At 39.4% G+C, this 24,137-nt stretch overlaps 1 protein-coding gene across 4 annotated transcripts in view; it reads left to right on the forward strand.

Moving 5' to 3' along the window:
• The first annotated feature begins 493 nt into the window (after positions 1 to 493).
• Positions 494 to 24,137, forward strand: part of FBXO9 (F-box protein 9) — a 41,320-nt gene continuing 17,676 nt past the window's right edge. The window contains exons 1-5 of one of the 4 annotated variants that reach the window (XM_057304031.1): positions 494 to 576; positions 4,624 to 4,707; positions 19,173 to 19,326; positions 21,563 to 21,622; positions 23,009 to 23,108. In XM_057304031.1, coding sequence (XP_057160014.1) covers positions 562 to 576; positions 4,624 to 4,707; positions 19,173 to 19,326; positions 21,563 to 21,622; positions 23,009 to 23,108 — 413 coding nt within the window. In that variant the 5' untranslated portion in view covers positions 494 to 561. Of the gene's footprint in view, positions 577 to 1,041; positions 1,431 to 1,536; positions 1,797 to 4,623; positions 4,708 to 16,602; positions 16,677 to 19,172; positions 19,327 to 21,562; positions 21,623 to 23,008; positions 23,109 to 24,137 lie in introns of those variants that run through there. The other 3 variants (XM_057304032.1, XM_057304033.1, XM_057304034.1) reach the window with 3 other exon arrangements.

Genomic DNA, 24,137 nt, shown 5'->3' on the forward strand with positions numbered 1-24,137 from the left:
GGGGTAGAGGGAGAAGCAGGATCCCCACTAAGCATAAAGTCCAATGAGGGATAGATCCGGGACCTGCGATCATGACCTGAGCTGAAGGCAGACGCTTAAGGGACTGAGCCACCGAGGCAGCCGATGTATTACATTGCTAATATCTCCCGAATAAAATAATGGATAAGAGACTTAAACTCTGTGGGCTCGCGGAACTAGAATCTGGGAATCTTGATTACTGCTAGTACCTGACGCCTGGTAGAAATCGTAGAAACTCAGTAAATGTTTGCCAAATGAAGGTAAGAGGCTGTAAGACAGTAGGTTTTCACAGAGCATGCAAACTTCCGTATTGGAAATAATGTAAAGTGTGGAAAAAATAACAAACTGCCTGATAAATATAAAGTGTCTTCTTAGGAAACAACGTCAGGTGTTTGGACTTTAAGAGGTGGGGCTAGTATCGCGGTAAGTTCCGGCACTCTACGCAGAACAGCGGACTACAAATCCCAGAGTACATCCCGGGAGCCATCTCGGCCGGACTCGGGTTTCAGGGCCTTAGGAGCCTCAACGTCTTTTCCCGGTTGCATGATGAGATCTGTAGTAAGACATGCCTTGCGGTGGCCTTATTTACCTCTTGCTTCTCCCCTAAGCCTATCTTTTCCTTAACCTCCAGATCCGTGCTTTCAAAAAGTTTAGTCATTGTAACAGCCTGTGACTGTAGTGAAGTTTCACTGTTTCCTGCATTCCTGGCGTGAAACTCTAGAGAACCCCTGAAAAGCGTGTAGCTACCTCCCGGAGCACCAAGTTCAAAGCTCCTTAAGGGATGTTTGCTTTAGGGTCTCAACCCTAAATTTGTGTTATAAACATTTTTTAGATAATGCTTGTTCAAGTTTGCATAAGGGGGTCGTTGAGACAAATACGTGGGTTGAACTGGGGGTCAGCAAATGGGTGACCTGACTGCCAATTCCTCCTCGCGCACACAGTAGGCCCACACCACCGACCCCTCCACTAGGCAGCGCACGCGAGGCAGGGGAGTTGTGAGGCGCACGCAGGCAGCGGCGGTACTGCGCATGCTCAGTGCGTCGGCACAGGTTTCCGCAGTAGAGGGGGCAGCTCCGCCGCGGCGTCCGGGGTTTCCAGCAGCGCCGACGCTCTGGTTCTCGCACGGTCCTCGGCCTCCGCTGGCAGCGGGCGTCCCTCCGCTCCGCGACTTCCCGGCCGTCGCTCTAGCGCGCCCGGATCTGGCCCCCTGCCCCGCGAAGATGGCTGCCGTACGCCGGGCCCGCAGTTATTGCCGCTGCCTGGTGCGCTTCTCCGACCGAGAACTCTGCTAAGCCCCGTTGCAGCAGACGGGCAGGAGTAGACACCCGGACACCCAGCACACCTCCTCGGGGGAGCGGTGCAGAGGGGGCGCGGAAAGCCCCTCGACCGCGGCCGGCTGCCCCGCCAGCATGGTAACCCGGGAGGGGGCTCGGAGGGACACTGCGAGGCGGGAGTGCGGTGTGCAGAAGGGGCTAGGCCTGGGAGGAGCCCCGAGAGAGCGGGAAGTGGAGACTGGGAGGAGTGGGAGCTGCTCGGCCGCCACCCACTGTAGGGCCCTTGGCCTGAGCTGGAGTGTAGCGGGTGCCAGCCCTGACCGCTCCGCGGGGTTCCTTCCTGCCGCTCCCCCCGCCCCCCGGCGCCGTAGCCGGGACCCGATGTGAGGAAGAGCGGGTGTGCAGGACAGCGGAGAAGAATGCCTCTTCTTGGTTGGCTGAGGACATTGAGCCAGTCTTACCCCCCTCGAGGGATTTTATCAAGAGCAGTGAGCATAGGTTGAGGTGAGCCGTTGCAGCGTCTGAAATTGGCGGAGGGGAGGGGAGCCTTGGCAAACGGAGACACTTGTTGATTGCTACCCCCTCCGGAAAGCAGTACCCACGGAGAAGCCGTTCAGGTCCTTTAAGGAGTCCTGGGGTTAGGACGCACCTGCCCGGTGATGGGTCAGTGCCGAGAGTAGGATATTGGCAGGCGGTCCTGGCGGTGTGGGATCAGAGGGATTATGTCTCACTTGGTAGCGGTGAGGGCCTGAGCAGCGTCAGTGCGGTCCAAATGGAGGGAGACAGAGTTAAGCTCCACAAATTGACAACGCAAATTCCACGGGACTGTTGCATGCTGGAATATGTAGTCTCTGGTCTGTGCTACCTTTCTTTAGCTTTGAATAAATTTCCCATCTGAGAAACTAATCTCTGGCTAGGATTAAATGAATCAAGTGTGAAATGATACCAGACTAATGATTTCATCGTAGACACATATTTATTGAATAAACGGATAGCTGAAGGACTTGATTTTATTAAGTTAACCTGGAGGATAGAAAAAGCAGTAATTGACTATGCCCTTCAACTTTCAGAAGTGATTCTCTGACCAGGATTAAGCATCTAACTTTTTATATTTCATTAATCCTGTGTGTATAACAGGAGTAAAATGATGGAGACATAAACTACTCAAGCAAAAGGCACTGTTTGGGTCAGACTCAATTATGAAAAATAAAGTGTAAATCTCTGGGTGACAGCTGGGGACCTACTTATTTCAAGTGGTATTTGAGTTGGCAAAATGTAGTAAAACCCCCAATTTGATAGTCATTGTATTTACCAGAACTGAAGTAATAAAGGATTAGAATTAACGAATAACACAGGAACTCAGGGGAGAAGACGCTTTCTGTGTTATTGATCTCTCATTTCTTTTCCTCATCCTTGAGATATGCACTCTACATCCGCATGACTTTTTATTTGTTAATTCAGGCAATTTTTTTGAGCACTTAATTAGTAGCCTGGCATAATGCTAGACCCCCAGCACAATATTAGATCTTCTGTATAACCAAATCAAATCACCAAAGGTGATTTATGGTAAACTTTTAATCATAGAATGTCATTTATGAAAAGGGACCTCAGAAGTTAACCATATCCAACACCTCTCTTTACAGATATGAAAGCTGAGGCCTGGACAGGCTTTTACTGTGACTCAAGCTATGTGTTTGGCCCTCTGAGATTACAAACATGACTGATCCTTTTTCCCAATGCACTGACTCTAGGGAAGAGACAAAATGTCAATACAAGTGTTAGGAGCTGCGATCCAAGCACAGGCATTGTAGGAAAACAAAGGCGATTCAGAGGACCAGAAAATGCTTCTTACTGGTATAATCCCTGAGCTGAACCTTGAAGGATGAGAAATAGCCAAGTGAGGAAGAAGTTATTCCGGATGGAGAGAGCAAGCACCATATGCAAGAGCTTGGAGCTGGAGAGAGCAGGGAAAGCTCTTGAAAGAAGTCACTTTAGCATGACTGCTAGGACAGAATTAGAAGGCTGAATTACTAAGAGGATATCCTAGGGAGCTCAGGTCCCCTCCCATTAGCTGTACTTAGAGTTTATAGTAATAAATCAGCCTCTTACTGGAGAATAGAAAGAGCCTTTTCAGTGGGATCTATAAATTCGAAGTCCTTCATTATTTTCCTATAAGTAGGAAAGCTCCCAGGTTAAAGACACTGAAAAATACATTTGATGATATATTAATGCTTCCATTTTCCAGTTTTGTGGAAATTAATTCAGAATCTTGGCCTCTTTCATTTATTTTTTCATTAATTTATCCTTTACAGTGTGCCCAGCACTTTTATCTTATACCAACTAGTTCTAATCTTAAAGGCACCTCTGCTTTGAGTCTGGTTGTCAGAGATAAGAAGTGGGGCTTATTTATGTTGCTCTGTAGAGTATTGCAAGTCTGCCTGGTGGCCAAGTTAAAAAATGTGTGTTACTGTAAATGTTTTTGTCCTAGAAACAAATTACAATGAAAATCTACAATTACAAAGCTTACGTCTTTGGAACAAGTGAAATTGGTTTCATTATTTCTTATTTCTGGCCCTCAGCTCATTTCCCCTATTGCCACATTATAGGACTGAACACATGAAGTGTTGAGCAAGTCCCATTTGCTAATAAGTCTGTTAGCCAACAGACTGACCTGAGGCAACATGTCATTTTTCCTGGAAGGTAGGATTCAGTTTAATTTAGCAAACATATGTTGAGAATACAAGGATAAAATGCAAGGAAACTGACCTGAGACCTGGACTAAGCCCCAGGCCATTGCACAGTAACTCCAGTCCAGTTTTTTTCCGCTTTCAATCAATCCAATATATAAAAATCTGAGTTTGTGAAACAGAACCAGCTTCTTTACAAAAACATTCACTATTACATGTCTTTGATTAATGAGCTTTCCTAGGACATTTAAAAGAATAAACAGACAAAAGTCATATTCACATATTGGTAACATGCCAGTCATGTAAAAGGAAGGACATCCAAATGTGGACTAAAAACTGTTTCTTAAGTGATACATGAAACAAAAATTATTTGCTGAACACTGTGCCACAGCTACATGTTATTTTTTTGAAGCAAGCAACGTTGTTTTAAATCACCTACCAAAACATTTTAACTGCAGCCCAGCGAAGTTGTTTATTCCACAGTGTTAGGAAAGTATCAGATCACTAAACTTAACTGTGAAGGAGATACCTAGAGAGAAACAACTAAGTAGTTACCTGGGCAGGTAGCTCAAGGAGATGTGGATTACCAAGGGAAACTGATGTGTGCATATTCCTGATGATTCTTTTGGTTTTTCTCCCCTCAGGCAGAAGCTGAGGAAGATTGTCATTCTGATACTGTCAGAGCAGAAGATGATGAAAATGAAAGCCCTGCTGAAACCGCTCTGCAGGCATGTCTCTTCAAGCGTATATTTAATTCTTATTCCATTGCTTTCCACACCTAAGCAACAATTGATTGTACTTATGAAGATTTATCGGTTCTTTTTTTTTTTTTTTAATATTTATGTATTTAAGTAATCTCTGGCCCCATTGTGGGGCTCAAACTCACAACCCCCAGGATCCAGAGTCACATGCTCTTCTGACTGAGCCAGCCAGGTGCCAAGATTTACATATTTAACTATAATGACACCATATGTCATTATAGTATCATTGGCTATATTCTCTATGGTATACTTTTCATCTCTGACTTATTTATTTCATAACTGGAAGTTTGTACTTCTTAATCCCCTTCACCTTTTTGCCCATTGCGCCATTGTCCCCTCTGCCAACAACCGTTTTCTCCTCTGTATTTATGAATCTATTTCTTTTTTCTTGTTCTTTCATTCGTTTTTTTAGATTCTACATACAAGCGAAATCATGTGACATTCGTCTTTCTCTTACTTGACTTGGCATTATATTCCCTGGGTCCATCCATATTGTCAAAAATAGCAAGATCTTATTCCTTTTTGTGCCTGAGTAATAGTCTGTTGTTTGTGTGTACACACATATACATTAACACATGCACACAACATCTTTATCCATTTTTCTGTTGATGGATACTTTGGGTTTCTTCCATATCTTGGCTATTTTAAACAATGCTGCAATAAACAGAGAGGTACATATATCTTTTTCTTTTTTTTTAACTATTTTTTTTTTGAGGTACATGTAATCTTTTCAAATCAGTTTTAGTTTCCTTTGGGTAAATACCCAGTAATGGAATTACTGGATTGTATGCTATTTCAATTTTTATTTTTTTGAGGAACTTTCACTTTTCCACAGTGGTTGGAACAATTCACAAGGGTGCCCTTTTCTTCACATCCTTACCAACACTTGTTATTTCTTATTTTTTTGATTCTAGCCATTATGACAGGTGTGAGGTGATACCTCATTGTGGTTTTGATTTGCGTTTCCCTCATAATTAGTGATGCTGAACATCTTTTCATGTACTTGTTGGCCATTGTCTTTTTTAGAAAAATGTCTAAGTCCTCTACCCATTTTTTAATAGGATTATTTGTTTTATTAGTATTGAGTTGTATAAATTCCTTATATATTTTGGATTATTTGCAAACCTCTTCTCCCATCAGTAGGTTGCCTTTTTGTTCTGTTGATTGTTTCCTTTGCTGTGCAGAAGCTTTTTATTTTGATGTAGTCCCAGCAATTTATTTTTGCTTTTGTTTCCCTTACCTAAGGAGACATATCCATAAAGATGTTGCTAAGGCCAGTGTCCAAGAGATTATTGCCTGTGTTTTCTTCTAGGAGTTTTATGGTTTCAGGTCTCACATTTAGGTCTTTGAGTTTGTTTTGTGTGGTATGAGAAAGTGGTCCAGTTTTATTCTTTTTCATGCTTTCCCAGCACTATTTATTGCAGAGCCTGTCTTTTCCCCCTTGCATATTCTTGCCTCCTTTGTTGTAGATTAACTGACCGTTGAAGTGTGAGCTTATTTCTGGGCTCTCTATTCTGTTCCATTGATCTTTGTATCTGGTTTTGTCCCAGTACCATACTGTTTTGATTACCATAGCTTTGTAGCATATCTTAAAAATCCAGAGTTGTGATACTTCAAACTTTGTTCTTTCTCAAGATTGCTTTGGCTCTTCAGGTTCCTTGTGGTTCTGTATGAATTTTAGAATTATTTGTTCTAGTTCTGTGAAAAATGCTATTGATATTTTAACAGGGATTGCATTGAATCTGTAGATTTGATTTGGGTAGTGTGGACATTGTAACAACATTAATTCTTCCACGAGCATAGGATATCTTTCCATTTATTTGTATTGTCTTCTATTTCTTTCATCAGTGTCTTATAGTTTTCAAAGTATAGCTCTTTCACCTTCTTAGTTAAATTTATTCCTAGGTAATTTCTTTCAGGTGCAATTGCAGATGGGATTGTTTTCTCAATTTCTCTTTTTGCTACTTTGTTCTTAGTATACAGAAATGTAACAGATTTCTGTATATTCATTTTGTATCCTGCAACTTTACTAAATTCATTTATTACTTCAAATAGTTTCTTGGTGGAGTCTTCGGGATTTCATATATATATATATATCTGGAAATAGTGACAGTTTTACTTCTTCCTTACCAATCTGGATACTTTTTAGTTATTTCTTTCTTTTTTTCTTTTTTTTTTTTTTTTTAAAGATTTTCTTTATTTATTTGGCAGAGAGAGAGACAGCCAGCAAGAGACGGAACACAGGCAGGGGGAGTGGGAGAGGAAGAAGCAGGCTCCCAGCAGAGGAGCCTGATGTGGGGCTCGATCCCAGGACTCTGGGATCACGCCCTGAGCTGAAGGCAGACACTTAACGACTGAGCCACCCAGGTGCCCCTCTTTTTTTTTTTTAGAGATAGAGAATGCACAGGAGTTGAGGGGGTGTGGGAAAGGAGAGGGAGAGAATCCCAAGCAGACTCCATGCCCAGTGTGGGGCCTGACACAGGGGCTCGATCCCACAGCTCTGAAATCATGACCTGAGCCAAAATCAAGAGTTGGACTAACTTAATCAACTGAGCCACCCAAGCACCCCATGGATACCTTTTATTTCTTGTTTGATTGCTGCCACTAGCACTGCCCGTACTATGTTGAATGAAAGTGGTGAATGGGCATCTTAGGGGAAAAATTTGGATTTTTCACCATTGAGTATGATATTAGCTGTGGGTTTGTCATATTATGGCCTTTCTTATGTTGAGGTGTGTTCCCTCTAAACCCACTTTGTTGAGAGTTTTTATCACGAATGGATGCTGAATTTTGTCAAATACTTTTTCTGCATCTGTTGAGATGATCATATGGTTTTTATACTTCCTCTTGTTAGAATGAAGTTTCACAGTGATTTGCATATATTGAATCACCTTTGCATCCCTGGTATAAATTCCATTGATTGTGGTGCATGATCCTTTTAATGTATTACTGAATTCACTTTGCTAATATTTTGTTGAGGATTTATACATCTGAGGTCATCAGAGATACTAGCCTGTAGTTTTCTTTTCTTGTAGTGTCTTTGTTGGTGTCAGGGTAATGCTGATTTTGTAGAGTAAATTTGGAAAATCCTTTTCTGTTTTTGAAATGGTTTGAGAAGAATAGGTATTAACTCTACTTTAATTGCTTGATAGGAAAAAAAAATCCTTGATAGAATTCACCTGGTAAAGTCATCTGGCCTTGGACTTTTGTTTGTTGGGAGTGTTTTGATTACCAGTTCAATTGTGTTAAGGTAATTTATCTGTTTACATTTTCTATTTCTTCTTGATTCCGTTTCAGAAGACTGTATTTTTCAAGGAATTTATCCATTTCATCTAAGTTGTCCAATTTGTTGGCATATACTTTTTCATAATATTATCTTGCAATTCTTTGTATTTTTGTGGTGTTAGTTGTTATTTCTCCTCCTTCATCTCTGAAGTTACTTGAGTTCTTTTTTTGTCTTGATGAATCTGGCTAAAAAACATTTTTTTTTTCTTCCCAGAAAACCAGCTCTTGGTTTCATTGACTCTTTCTGTTGGTTTTTTAGTCTGTTTCATTTATCTCTGCTCTGATCTTTATTAGTTCCTTTTTTGTACTAGCTTTGGGCTTTATTCTTCTTCTAGTTACTTTAGGTGTCAGGTTAAATTGTTTATTTGAGATTTGTCTTGCTTCTTGAAATAGAAACTTGTATCACTATGAATGTCCCTCTTAGAACTACTTTCATTGCATCCCAAAGATTTTGGACCATTGTATTTCCATTTTCATTTGTCTCCCATGTATTTTTTGATTTCCTCTTTGGTTTCTTTGTTGATTTATTGGTTGTTTAGTAATGTGTTATTTAGCCCCTTGGTGTGGTTGTGCTTTTCCCAGTTTTTTTCTTGTCATTGATTTCTAGTTTCATAGTGTTGTGGTCAGAGAAAATGCTTGATATAATTTCAGATATTTTATTTTTTTATTTTTTATAGTAATTCCAACATAGTTAATGTACAGTATTATATTAGTTTCAGGTGTACCATATAGGGATTCCATATATCACCCAGTGCTCGTTATAGCAAGTACAGTCCTTAATCCCCGTCACCTGTTTCGCTCATCTGCCCATTCACCTCCCCTCTGGTAACCATCTCAAACTTTTCAAATTTATTGAGACTTATTTTGTGGCCTAACATGTGATCTGTCTTGGAGAATGTTTCATTTACACTTGAAAAATATGTGTATTCTGTTGCTTTTGTTGGAATGTTCTGTATATATCTGTTAAATCCAGCTGGTCTACTGTGTTGATTGATTTTTGTGTGTGTGTATGTGTGTGTTCATTGATTTTTGTTTCCTTATTGATTTTCTGTCTGGATGATCTGCCCATTGATGTAAATAAGGTGTTCATGTCCCCTACTATTATTGTGTTACTGTCCATTTTTTCTATGTTAATATTTGCTTTATGTGTATAAGTTCTCCTATATTGGGTGCATAGGTATTTGTAATTGTTATATACTTTTTTTGGATTGATCCTTTTATCCGTTTTACAGTATTATGTAGTGCCTTTCTTTGCCTCTTGCTACAGTATTTTAAAGTCTGTTTTGTCTGATATAGGTATTGCCTTTTTTTTTTTTTTGCTTCCATTGGCATGGTATATATTTTTCTCTCCCTTCACTTTTAGTTTGTGTGTGTCTTCGGATATGAAGTCTTTTTTTCTTCTGACTAAACATACAATAAATAAGTAAAGGGTACACTTTATTGGCTTATCTCTAAATATTTCTGTCACACTTGATTTTAGTCTTACAAATTATTTTGAAAAAGAGAAGATATACTGTGAATTAAATATTGTACATGGAAGTTGAAACTTGGTAAAGTTCTTAGGCCTTGGGTACTATGTTTTGTTGTCATCTTCATAGCTGAATAAATTATTTTTTCTTTTGGTAACAGTTTAGTCCTATTACATAAAATAAACTTTGGAAAAAGGTATTTTTTTTTTTGTACAAACTGATCTTTTTGTTTTTATTTTAATTCCAGTTAGTTAACATATAGTGTTATATTAGTTTCAGGCGTGTTATACAGTGATTGAACCATTCCATTCCACACATCACTTGGTGTTCAGCATGACAAGTATACTCCTTAATCTCCATCACCTGTTCCTATTCCTCCATCTCCATTAACCCATTCCTCCACCCCCCTCCCTTCTAGTAATCATCAGTTTGTTCTCTATAGTTAAGAATTCTCTATAGTTGAGGGTTTGTCTCCCTCTTTTTTCCCCCTTTGCTCTTTTGTTTCTTAAATTCCACTTCAGAGTGAAATCATATGGCATTTGTCTTTCTCTGACTTATCTCACTTAGCATTAGACTCTCTAGCTCCATCCATGTCGTTACAAATGGCAAGATTTCATTCTTTTTAATGACTGAATAATATTCCATTGTATATGTATACCACATCTTCTTTATCCATTCATCAAGTGATGGACACACTTGGGGTGCTTCCATATCTTGGCTATTGTAAATAATGCTGCTGAAACCATAGTGGTGCATGTATCTGTTTGGATTAGTGTTCTTGTATTCTTTGGGTAAGTACCCAGTAGTGCAATTGCTGGATTGAAGAATCTATTTTTAACTTTTTGAGGGACCTCCAAACTGTTTTCCACAGTGGCTGCACCAGTTTGCATTTCTACCAACAGTGCACAAGAGTTCCTTTTTCTCCATGTCCTCACCAACACCTGTTGTTTCTTATGTTGTTGATTTTAGCCATTCTGACAGTGTGAGGTGATATCCCATTGTAGTTTTGATTTGCATTTCCCTGATGATGAGTGATGTTGAGCATCTTTTCATATGTCTGTTGGCCATATGTATGTTTTCTCTGGAGTAATGTCTGTGTCTTCTGCTCATTTTCAGATTGGATTATTTGTTTTTTTGGGTGTTGAGTTTTCTAAGTTCTCTATTTTTTTCAGATACTAACCGGTTCTTTATTGTGGATACATCATTTATAAATATCTTCTTCCATTCCATAGGTTGCCTTTTAGTTTAGTTGATTGTTTCTCTTGCTGTGCTGAAGGTTTTTATTTTATTTTTTTAAGATTGATTTATTTTAGAGAGTGCATGGGGGGAGGGGCGGGAGGGGAGAGGGAGGGAAATTTAAGCAGCTGCCATGCTCAGTGTGGAGTCCGATGCGGAACTCGATCTCATGACCCTGAGATCACAACTTGAGCTGAAACCAAGAGTTGGACACTTAACTGTGCCACCCAGGTGCCCCAGAAGCTTTTGATTTTGATGTGGTCCCCCCAATAGTTTATTTTTGCTTTTGTTTTCCTTACCTCAGGAGACATATCTAGAAGAAAGTTGGTATGTCAGTGTCAGAGAAATTACTGTCTTTGCTCTCTCCTAGGATTTTTATGGTTTCAGATCTCACATTTTGTTCTTTAATCCATTTTGAATTTATGTTTGTGTAGAGTGTTTAGAAAGTGGTCCACTTTCCTTCTTTTGTATGTTGCTATCCAGTTTTCCCAACACCATTTGTTGAAGAGCCTGTTTTTTTTCCCATTGGATATTCTTTCCTGCTTTGGCAAAAATAATTGACCATATAGCTGTGGGGTTTTCATATATGGCCTTTATTATGTCGACATATGTTCCCTCTAAACTTACTTTGTTGAGGGTTTTTATCATAAAGGATGTTGTACTTTGTCAAATGCTTTTTCTGCATCTATTGAAATGATTATATGGTTCTTATCCTTTCCCTTATTGATGTGATGTATCACATTGATTGATTTTCAAATATTGAACCACCTTGCAACCCAAGAAAACTCCTACTTGATTGTGGTGAATGATTTTTTTTTTTAAACGTATTGTTGGATTCAGTTTGCTGGTTTCTGTTGAGGATTTTTGCATTTATGTTCATCAGGGATATTGATCTGTAGTTCTCTTTCTAAGTGGTACCCTTATCTGGTTTTGTTATCAGGGTAATGCTGGCCTCATAGAATGAATTTGGAAGTGTTCCTTCCTCTTCTACTTTTTGAAATGGTTTGAAAAGAATAGGTATTAACTCTTCTTTAAATGTTTGGTAGAGCTTTCGGCACTGGCAGTATTATAGCCAATGATGTTTATCTGAGTCACAATTATTGCTAATTAAATGTTTGGTAGAATTCCCTGTGAAGCCATCTGGTCCTGGACTTTGTTTGTTAGGAGGTTTTTTTTTAAATTTTATTACTAATTCAATTTCTTTGCTAATTATCAGTCTGTTCAATTTTCTCTTTCTTTTTAAGTTTTAATAGTTTATGCGTTTCTAGGAATTTATCCATTTCTTCTAGATGTGTATTTGTTGGCATAGAGTTTTTCATAATCCCATAATTGTTTGTATTTCTTTGGTATTGTTATAATTTCTCCTCTCTCATTTGTGATTTTATTTGAGTCCTTTCTCTTTTACTTGATAAGTCTGCCTGGAGGTTTATCAATTTTATTGTTTTTTTTCCAAAGACCCTGCTCCTGGTTTCATTGATATGTTTTATTGTGGTTTTTTAAGGTTTCTTTATCATTTATTTCTGCTCTAATCTTTACTATTTCCTTCCTTCTGGTTTTAGGTTTTGTTTGTTCTTATTCTAGCTCCTTTAGGTGTAAGTTTAGGTTGTTTGTTAGAGATTTGTCTTGCTTCTTGAGGTGACCTGCATTACTATAGACTTAGAACCAATTTTGCTGCATTGCAAAGATTTTGTACTGTTGTGTTTTCATTTTCATTTGTTTCCATGTACTTTTTAAATTTCTTCTTTTATTTCCTGGTCGACTCATTCATTGTTTAGTATCATGTTACTTAACCTCCATGTATTTGTGGTTTTTCCAAATCTTTTCTTGTGGTTGACTTCTAGTGTCATAGTGTTATGGTCAGAAAAGATGCATGGTATGTCTCCACTCTTCTTGGCATTTGTTGAGGTTGTTTTGTAGGTTAATATGTGATCTGTTCTGGAGAATGTTCCGTGTGCACTTGAAAAGAATGTGTATTCTTTCTCATTTTGTATAATTCTTTTTTTCTCTTTTGTTCAGCTTGATTACTTTCCATTGCTCTGTATCCTAAGTTGATTTGTTCTTCTGCTTCTTCCAGCCTGCTGTTTGTTCCATCAAATGTGTTCCTCATTTCGTTTATTGACTCCTTTATCTCTGTGTTATTCCTTATCTCTGTGTTAATGATCTCACTGATGTCTTTCACTCTTCTCAACTCCAGTGAGTATCCTTATGATCATTACTTTAAATTTTCTATCAGGCAAGTTACTCATATCTGTTTCACCTAAATCTCCGCCCTTAACCTTGTCCTATTCTTTTGATTTGGGACAAATCCTTCTGTCTTCTCATTTTGTCTAAGTCACTGTTCCTACTTCTGTGTGTTAGGAAAGTCAGCTAGGTCTCTTTTTCTTGAGGGTAATGGCCTTATGAAGAAGAGGTCCTATAGTGCCCTGCAGTCTTGTGTCTCCAGTGTGTGCTATGTGCACTCTGCTGTTGTGTCCTGGCCACTTTATGCTACAGGCCAGTCTGCAGAGGCTTTCTTTGCCTGTTATGGACAGTGTTTGGTCCCTGGCCTGAATGTGTTGAGTTTTAACCAGGTGTACTCTGGTCTGCTTATGAAATGACACCTGTCACCACTGCCACCAGAACTAAGGTCCTACAAAACTCCTGGGTTGGGAAACATGGTGGGGGCAGGGGTTTGGGCTGGGCTTCTAGGGGAGAGGGGCCTGCCACAGTAGGACTGAGGCAGTTGTGACTGGGAAGGGTGACCTCTGGAGCATGGGATGGTGGGGTTTGGTATAAGCAAGTTAGGTAGCAAGTGTCCACTCTGCGCTCTCCCCTGTGTGCTAGTCAGTCTCTAGCCCTTCTCTGCAAATGCGACTCCCTCCCCACTTCAGTGTCCATGATCTGTTTCTCTCCCAAGCTGTGTCTCCACACTTTTATTGTCTTTGATGTCACCTCTTCTCTACCTTTAGTTGTGGAGTTTGTTCTGCCAGTCTCCAGGTCAATTTCTGAAGTATTTAGGGTGATTTGGTAGTTACCTAGCTGTATTCATGGGATGAAGCTATCCCAGGGTCCACCTACTCTGCCGGCATCTTTCAGACTGGGAAGTGAGTCTCTTATGGGCTGCAAATAGGTGGGTCTTGTTTATTTATCCATTCACCACCCTGTCTGTTCATTGGAGCATTTAGTCCATTTACATTTAAACTACTTGTTGATAGGTATATTCTTATTGCCATTGTGTTCATTGTTTTTGGGGTTTTGTAGCTTTTCTGTGTTCCTTTTTTCTTCTCTTGCTCTCTTCCCTCGTGATTGATGGCTTTCTTTAGTCTTATGTTGGGATTCCTTCCTCTTTATTTTTTGTGTATCTATTATAGGTTTTTCATGTGCGGTTACCAGGGGGTTGGTTCATTTATCACATCCTGTGCATGTACCAGTCTACGTTAAGTTGATGGGCACTTAAGTTCAAATGCCTTCTAAAGCACTAACTTTTCTTTACCCATTCCCTGTTCTTTGTATATGATGTCTTATTTTGCATCTTTTTAGTTTGTGTATCCCTTGACTAATTTTTATAGATATAATTGATTTTATTACATTAGTTCATCTTTCATACTGGCTTCGTAAGTATTAATCTCCTACTTTTACTGTGTGTTTGTTTTTACCAGTGAATTTTTTTTTCTATCAATATCTTCTTCTAGTTATGGCCTTTTCTTTCCCCTTAAAGGATTCTTTTTAACATTTCTTATAAGGCTGGTTTACTGGTGATGAATTTCTTTAACTTTTTTCTGTCTGAAAAACTCTCTCTCTCTCTTATTCTGAGTAATAGCCTTGCTGAGTAGAGTATTCTTGGTTGTAGGTTTTTTTCCTTTCAGCACTTTGATTACAGCATGCCACCCCTTTGGCCTGCAAAGTCTGTGCTGGAAAATCAGCTGATAGCCTTATGGGGTTCCCCTTGTATGGAACTGTTTTCTCCTGCTGCTTTTAAGATTCTCTCTTTATCATTACTTTTTGTCATTTTAATTATGGGTCTTGGTGTGAACTTCCTTGGGTTCATCTTGTTGGGGCTGTCTGTGCTTCCTGGACCTGGATATCTGTTTCCCTTTCCAGATTGGGGAAGTTTTCAGGTATTCTTGAAATAAGTTTTCTGCCCGCCCCCTTCTGGAACTCCTATAAAACAAATATTACTACACTCAGTGATGTTGCAGAGGTCCCTTAACCTATTCTTATTTATTTTTTATTCTTTTCCATTTTGCTATTGAGCTTGGTTGCTTTACGTTATCGTGTGTTCGGCATTGCTGATCCATTCTTCTGTGTCCTCTCATCTGCTATTGATTCCCTCTAGTGTAGTCTGCATTTCAGTTACTGAGTTCTTCAGCTGTGGTTCTTTTTTATATTTTCTATCTCTTGGTTGAAGTTCCCACTGAGTTCATCCATTTGTAAGTCTGTTGAGTATCTTTATGACCGTTACTTTGAACTCTTTATTAGGCATATTGCTTATCTTGTTTTCGTTTAGCTTTTTTTTTTTTTTTTTTTTTTTTTTCAATTTTTGTCTTGTTCTTTCATTTGGGAGATTTTCCTCTGTCTTCTCATTTTGTATGACTCTCTGTATTTCTTTGTACTAGATAGGTTAGTTACATGTCTTGGTCTTGGAAGTAGTGGCCTTGTGTGGAAGAAGTCCTGAGGTGCCCTTTAGCTCAATCCCCTGGTCACCAGAACCAGTCACACCATGAGCATCCCCTGTATGGGCTACGTTTGCCCTCCTTTTGTGGATGAGCTGTGATTGATACAGTCATGCCGGTGGGTTGGACTGCCCTTGGTCCCGCTAGTTTCAGTGATCTGCTGCTTCCTGCAGGTGCGCTGGGCAGGTTTTGCTCCTGGTGCTGTTAGATGCCCGGCCGTAGCTGCCATGGTATAGAGTTGTTGGAGTCAGTCCTCATGTTGGCTGTCTGCAGTTAACTGCTGCGGACAGCTGCAGGCACACCAAAGGGCAGGGCTTGCTTCCTGCACGGCCGGCAAAGAGGCTGGCTGCAGAAATTGGCGTGCTGTTGTGTGGGGTTATCTCCCTTCCCGTGATAGGAGTCACTAGGAGGTTTGCTGGTCCCCGCCAGGGCTGCCTGCTGGCTATAGCGGGTATAGAGCTGTTTTGGATGGGTGTCTCCTAAGGTGGGAAGTCTATAGGTAAATGCAGCAGCTGGGCACAAAGTGCTAGCAAGGGAGATGGATAGTGTTAGAATTGGCTCCTGCATGCATCCAACTATGCAGGCTAGGGGAGGGAAGAAAAATGGCACCCACCAGCACTTTTGTTCCTGGAGAACTCTCCTGCAGATACCCATCCCTTTGGCACATGTCCTAGAATTAATTAATAAATGGCCCTTTTCATATACCACAGCATTTTCAAAGTGCTACTTCCGTGCTATTTCCTGGTGGGGTTTTTAGTATGCTGGCCCTTTAAGGATAGAGACTCCTTTTCCAGTAGCTCTCTGGCTCTCTTGAAATTAAGCCTCACTGATTTTCAAAGCCAGCTGTAAGGGGGACTCTTCTTCCCAGGGCTGGTGTGGGGTTTGATCCCCTAGTTCCTCTGTGCTTGTGATGTCCCTCCTGTTAGTGGTTAGTCACCCTGGGGATTTGGCTCCCAGCTGTATCTCTGCCCCTCCTACCCTTTTCAAAGTGGTCTTCTCTCTGTAACTAGCTGTGAAAGATCTGTTGTGCATCTTCAGGTCTTTTACAGAATTAGTTGTGGTAGATGTTGTCTTGGTAGGTCCGTCAGAGAAGGTGAGGTCAGGATCCTCCCATTCACCATCTTCCACAAGCAGCAGAACCAGTTTATCTATCCCTTGCTACTACTTCTGGGTACTTTGGATGATACCAAAGTATCATGGGCTCCTCATGGGCTTCTTTCCTACAGGTACAGTATCTTCATGGAACTCTTGTTGGTAATTTGTGGACCCCTGAAATTCACTTGGTCTCTAAAAGGTCAGTGCCTCTGAATTTATTAGCAGAAGCCCAAAAGGAGAAAAAACTTGTTCAAATGTTAACACCTTTGCAAAGGTCTTAATGCAGTATTTTGTTATATTTTGCATTGAATAAATGTATAATGATGCACTAATTATTTTCTCATTCTGGAAAAAAAATTTTTTTTAAGATTTTATTTATTTATTTGACAGAGAGGGAGGCAGCGAGAGAGGGAACACAAGCAGGGGGAGTGGGAGAGGGAGAAGCAGGCTTCCCACTGAGCAGGGAGCCCGATGCGAGGCTCGATCCCAGAACACTACGATCACGCCCTGGGCCGAAGGCAGACACTTAACAACTGAGCCACCCAGGCACCCCTCATTCTGGAAAATTTTGAAAGTGCTCACACCGAAGATAACAATAATTGCCATTATGAGGTTTGATATGTGAGTTTAAAAATGTTCCAAACAAGGCATAACTCAAAACCCATCACCTTAAAAAGATTGACAGATTTGACCACCTCAAAGTTAAAACCTCTATGTAGATGAGACATCATAAATCAAGAGAAATGATTAGCTAGAAAAACTAGTTATCATATATTGGCAGAAGATTGATACCCACCCTCAGTATATGGAACATCCTTGTAAATTAGTACAAGTGACACAAGATAGAAAGATATGAATGGACAACTAATGGAAAAAATAATATAAACGGCTATTAAATATTTGAAGAGATAATTAGTCTCATGATTTTTAAAATACAAATTAAATCTACGCTGAGATTTTTCTTAATGAGATTGGTGAACAACGCCAATTGTTGTCCAGGCTTTGAGAACACTCAGGCAGTGCACATGAAATGTAAATTGCTACAAATTTTTGGAGGGCAGACTAGCAATATGGAACAAAATGAAAAACATACATTCCCGTTGAGCAAGCAATTCTTTTTTAAAGATTTATTTATTTTGTATAAGAGAGAGTAAGTGTATGTGTACTTGAGTTGGGGGGAGGGGCAGGGAGGGTGAGAGGGAATCTCAAAGGGACTCCTCATTGAGCAGGGAGCCCAATGCAGGGCTGGATTTCACAACCCTGAGATCATGACCTGAGCTGAAATCAGAGAGTCACTTAACTGAGTGAGCCACCCAGGTGCCCCTGATCAAGCAATTCTATTTCTAGAAAATTAATCTTGAGGAAATAATGAGGAAACCAAGTAAATACAAGTATACAAAAATATTTATTATAGCATTGTTATAAGAAAAAACAGAATACAACCTAAATATCCATCACTTGTACTAAGTAATGGTGCATTCATACAGTGAAATACACTGCAGTCATTTAAGAGGATGGGGCAAATCCTTCTGTATTGGAATAGAAAAATATTCATTGTAAATTACATTAATATATCTTAAGTATTTATAAGCTTTATAAAACTTATTTGGAATGTATCATCTAGCAGACATTCAGTGTTTGAAAGATTCTATAGGGCAGAGATCTATGTTTTGTGTTAGAAGTAGGAGCATGGGAACCAGAACTGTTCAGAATAGCAAGAAAAATTATTTTAAAAACTTACATATTTTATATATGCCTCTTCAAAAAAATCTAGGAATAATATGCACAGTTGTATTGATAATGGCCTTCTTTGGGAGGAGGGGTATTTCAGGTTGGGTTTCCTAGAGCACAGACTTTAAGGTAGAGACTATGATGAGGGATGTGTACTAGGGAGTGCTTTGGGGATCCACAGCTATGGAAGGGGGAGAGGGAGGAAGCTGGAGTGGGCAAAGGGAGAAGTCGAGCTGCTGTACCGTCTTAATGGACCGCCCTAGCCAATTCTGCAGGAGTTCTGAGTATGGAGGGACCAGAGTCTTTCAGACTTCTATCAGCTGTTGATCAGTCATTGGGTCGTGATTGCCTGGGAAGGGGCATGATTCTGCCGAACGGGCTGGCAGCTGAGGGCTGTTTTTGTAGCAGTCCCAGCAGTTGGGCTCATCAGGGCCTTCATTCCTGAAGGGATCTGGGCAGCACAGTGGAGTCCACCATGCAGGGGAACTTCACTTTTTCTGTATTTAACAATTTTTATTCCATATATAAGAGAAAATATTTCCTTTTTTAAAAGAGAATGCTTTTGAAAGAAAGATTTTGGGTTCAACTACAGAATTTTTAACAGTTATTTTCACATCTAGGAGATGATGTATTCCAGGTAAACAAATGTTTGAAAGCTTTAAGTTCAGCCCCCAGGTGATGGCTTACATTTTCAACTCTAACCAGACCTTGGTTTTCTTATACCATTAGATTTTCCCGTATAGACAAACTTAGGCAACTTTTCATGATTCCTTGAAAGATTTAAGCAGAACATTATTTTAGAAGATAACGTGTTGAGTGGGTATTAATTTAGTAATTTAAAAGACCATGTTTTCTAGTCTTAGAATATGTATTTATATGGAAATTGATGTTGGACCCGTTGATGCATTGTCCAGGGTTGAGCTTCTCTTCCTTGATGAGCCCTAAAGTCCTTTTCTTTCCTTAGGCACAGCTCCAGATGTTCCGAGCTCAGTGGATGTTTGAACTTGCTCCAGGTGTAGGCTCCAGCAGTTTAGAAACTCGGCCTAGCAGAGCAACAAAAGGCTCTTTACTGAAAGCAGCAGACACCAAAGGAAAGCAAGAACTGGCAAAAGAAGAAAAGTTAAGTATTATGGACATTGTGGCAAAGTAACTTTTTTTTTAAATTGCACATGAGCATTTTCAGAGTCGTTAAGTAAGTGATCATTATAGTTGTATTCTGGTGATATAAGCACATAACTTACAAAATTTTTCCTCACGTGCAAAAGTATACCGGTACGTCCATCCTTTACTAACTACTTCTAGGTACTTCGGATGATACCACCACTCCTCATGGGCTTCTTTCTAGAGGTACAGTGTCTTCATGGAACTGTCTTTGGCAATTTATAGATCCCTGAGATTCATTTGGTTTCTAAAAGAAACCTCTGAATTTATTGGCAGAGGCCCCAAAAGAGAAAAAACTTGTTCGAATGTTAACACCTTTGTAAAGGTCTTAATGCAGTATTTTGTTGCATTTTGAGTTGAACAAATGTATAATCATGCAGTAATTATTTCCTTCTTCTGGAAAATTTGGAAGTGCTTGCACTGAAAAAAATTGGAATGCTGTCTAATTGTTCAGCTCTTTTTAGTACTTACATGAAGTAGGCACAGCACACTTTCCATTTTTCCTGTTCCAAAGAGGCTGTCATCTTTACACAAATTTTTTTTACAAGCAGTTTGCCATTAAATAATTGAAATCACCATGATAACTAAGAGCTTCCATAGTCATTTTGTTTTAATTTTTATTATTTTTTAAAAGATTTTATTTACTTATTTGACAGAGAGAGACAGCCAGCGAGAGAGGGAACACAAGCAGGGGGAGTGGGAGAGGAAGAAGCAGGCTCCCAGTGGAGGAGCCTGATGCGGGGCTCGATCCCAGAACGCCGGGATCACGCCCTGACCCGAAAGCAGACGTTTAACGACTGCGCTACCCAGGCGCCCCTAATTTTTATTTTGCAAATAATTACAGAAACATAGGTACAGGGAAGTCCGTGTGTACCTTTCACCCTTTCTCCTTCAGTGGTGACATCTCGCATTGCTGTAGTACAATATCAAAGATTAGGAAACAGACACAAGTACGGACTTTTTTGTGTGCATGTCTATCAATAGTTCTGCGTAGTTTTAGCACATGTGTAGCTTCCTGTAGCCACTACCATGATCAAGATACAGACCATGGTAGCACCGCAGGGCGCCCTCTTTCTACACCATTATAGTTCTCTCCTGTCCCCCCACTCCCTGACCATTCCTAACCACTGGCAATCACTAATCTCTTCTCCATTTCTATAACGTTGATATTCAAAAAGTGTTGTGTAAATGGAATCATCCAGTATGTAACCTTCTGAGATGGGCGTTTTTCACTCAGCAGAATTCCCCCGAGATCCATCCAAGTTTGTGTAGAACAGTAGTTTGTTCCTTTTTATTGCTTAGTGGTATTGCAGGGTATGGGTGCACCCCAGTTCGTTTGACTGTTCACCAGTTGAAGGCCATTTGGGTTGTTCCCAGTTTTTGGCTATTAATCGAGCTGCTGTGAATATTCATGTGCAGGTTTCTGCATGCACGTAAGTTTTCATTTCTCTGGCCCAAGAGTGCAGTTTCTGGTTTGTATGGTAAGTTCCTGTTTGGTTCAAAGAAACCGCCCAGGGGTTTTCCGGGGTGGCTGCACCATTTCGTGCTCCCGGCAGCAGTGTCTGCGTGGTCCACCGTCTCCACGCCCTTGGTGCTGTCATCCTTTTTAGCTGTCCTGTAGGTGTGTAGTGATACCTCACTGTGATCTTAATTCCCTAATGGCTAACGGTGTTGAGTATCTTTTCATGTGCTGTTTGCCAGCTTTATCTCCTCTCTGTATAATATGTTGTCTTTTCTAATTGCATTGCCTATGTTTGTTGAGTTTTGAGAGTTCTTTATTCTAAATACAGTCCTTTATGGAGTAAGTGGCTTGTACATTCTTTCTCTCAGCCTGTAGCTTATATTTTCATCCTCAGGGTATTTCATGGAGCAAAAGTTTTAATTTTGATGAGATCCAGTTTATCAACCTTCCCTTTTATGGATTGTGCTTTTTGGGTTCAAGTATAAGAACTCTTTGCCTCCATAGGTCTCCAAGATTTTTAAAAAATTTTTTTTCCAGAAGTTTTGTATTTTACATTTAAGTCCATGATCCATTTTTGAGTTAATTTTTATGTAAGATATGAGGTTTAGGTCATGGTTCATTCCTTTGCCTGTGAGTGTCCAATTGTTCTGGCATTTTGTTGGAAAGGCTGCCCTGCCACGCATACTCATTTTTAATACAGACTTTCAAAAATTGCATTTCACTATTTTTATAGGCTCGAGAACTCTTCCTAAAAGCAGTAGAAGAAGAACAGAATGGAGCTCTCTATGAAGGTAAAAAAACTCAGGGCCCAAGATCATATGGTCATGACATTTCTGAATAACAACTCTTAGTTACCGAACGTTTTTTTTTTTTTTTAACTAGAATATATTTGGTATATAGATGTCAGTCTCCCTGTATTTGAAATTGTTTACTACCAAATCAAAACTAAACATTGTATTTCTATATAACCTCTTTCAAAAAATATTGCTGTGAAACATCATCACATTGGTCAACATTTAGGTTTTAATATTTATTAATTCTTCATTATTAAAGTCTTAAAATAATTGTTTCTCATTTTAAAATAGTGTATTCTTTTATGGGTGAAAATTACTTCAGAGGAGGGGAATATAAAAGATAGTTTCAGGAACATATACATATTTTCTAATTTACATTTTATACAAAGGGAATACCCTTCAGCTTTAACTGTCTCTTACTAACCCATTAGAAATGCATAAACAAACAGAGTGATGGGGCATTTTACCGTATTAGATGTGTAAGTAGGCTTTCATTTTGTGATAATAAAGCTAATAACTGGGGCATGGGGAAAATGCCTGTGCTTGAATCACTTGAAAATGTCCCCAAAATAACATTTTCAGGATTACTACATTTTAGTTTATTCTAGTGATATTTTTACTGAGATATTAAAAGAGCCCAAATGGTGAAATCCCTCCACAGTCTTCATTAGTTTCTGAGAGTCTCATCTCCATTTAGTGTACAGTAATTCACCCAAAGTGATAGAACACAGCAGAATATATTCAGTTGAATAGAGTCCATCTGAGGGAAGAAGAGCTAGTTGACTTCTGCAGTCTCGTGTTCTGTTGTATAGCTTTGTGGGAGGGATTACTAAATATCATAGCTCTAAACCATCTGGCCAGGAACTTTATAAGAAAATAGGTTTTAAAGGTTATGTAGCTAAATAATAGGCAGCTGGACCAAAGAAAGTTGGATTTGAAGGTTAAATTAAAAAAAACTCCTTATTCGACCTAGTAGGAAGCATTTGATTATCCTCAACTCTGCATCGTAGAAAGAAAAGGTTGCTTAAAAGTGTTTTTCTTGAGGCTACAGCATTTGCATTTCCCAAGCCTGAAGAAAGACAATCACGTAAGATCACTTCTAACAGTAGGAGGCTGAGGGACAAGGTGGGAAGGGCTAACAGCAAAGAGTGAAATACGACGTCCTTAAGCTGCTGTAATGTGTTAGCTTTAGAAAAAAGAAAGGTTATTTCTGAGTAGGAAGGCTTGGAAATAAGTTTGTTCACTGAACTACTATTGCATATAGAAAAAAGGAATTTGGCTGTTTGTAAAGAAAGTTACCAAATTAAACCACAGTTACAGGTAATCAAAGGAAATGACAAAAATGTGTGGTCATAGCTAATTTAGCTTTATTTCTTCTTTTAGCCATCAAGTTTTATCGTAGGGCTATGCAACTTGTACCTGATATAGAGTTCAAGATTACTTATACCCGGTCTCCAGATGGTGATGGCGTTGGAAACAGCTAGTGCGTATATAATTCGATAGACAGTAATACATAGAGTTTGTTAAAAGTTAAGCGTCTTTGCCCTGTTGACTCTTAACGTGATAAGAAGATGGTGGTAATTCTGTTAAATTATATAGTCTTTAGTATAAAGACTTGTTTATAAAGTTGTAGCAATTTTTTTTTAGTTAGGGAAATTTTAAGATTAAAATATAGAAATGCACATTTTAAACAGCTGTAACAAAGATAAGGTGACAAGAGTTTTTTTTTAAATAAAAAGCAGTGATTATTGAAAATAAATTAAAAGACACATTTCAGCTTTCTGAAACCTATTTTAAAAAGTCAAACCTATTACAATATAATTAGGCCAAAGTTGACAAAATGTTAATAATTGTTGAAATTGGGTGATGGGTACATGGGGTTTCATCAAACTAGTTTTTCTCCTTTTTGGTATGTTTGAAGCTATACATTTTTTTTTAAAGTTTTCTCATTTTATTAAGAAAATGCTGAATTATAATAAGACGTTATTATTCTCTTAAGATATTTGGGAGGACATTGTTAAGACTGTAACATTTGTTTAAAAGCCCAGGTGCAGGATAGAAGCTGTGTTTCTTTGGATAGATGCCACTTGCATCAAAGTCATCAAGTGGCATTGATAGTTTTATATGGACAAAGGTCAAGAGAACATATTTTGAAGCCAATACTTATGAAGTTATTTGCAGGCCAATTATATAAAATTGTTTTGGCTTTATCTCCAGAAGCTCAATTTGCTGATATTAGAGGGGAGGGGAGTCTTTACCTATGAGAGAATGTCAGGTTAGAAATGAGCAATACGGGGTGCCTGGGTAGCGCAGTCGTTAAGTGTTTGTCTTCGGCTCAGGGCGTGATCCCGGCGTTCCGGGATCGAGTCCCACATCGGGCTCCTCCGCTGGGAGCCTGCTTCTTCCTCTCCCACTCCCCTGCTATGTTCCCTCTCTCGCTGGCTGTCTCTCTGTCACATAAATAAATAAAATCTTAAAAAAAAAAGAAAAAAAAAGAAATGAGCAATACACA

Source organism: Ursus arctos, unplaced genomic scaffold (assembly GCF_023065955.2).
Source record: "Ursus arctos isolate Adak ecotype North America unplaced genomic scaffold, UrsArc2.0 scaffold_29, whole genome shotgun sequence".
In the NCBI taxonomy this organism is placed as follows: Eukaryota; Metazoa; Chordata; class Mammalia; order Carnivora; family Ursidae; genus Ursus; species Ursus arctos.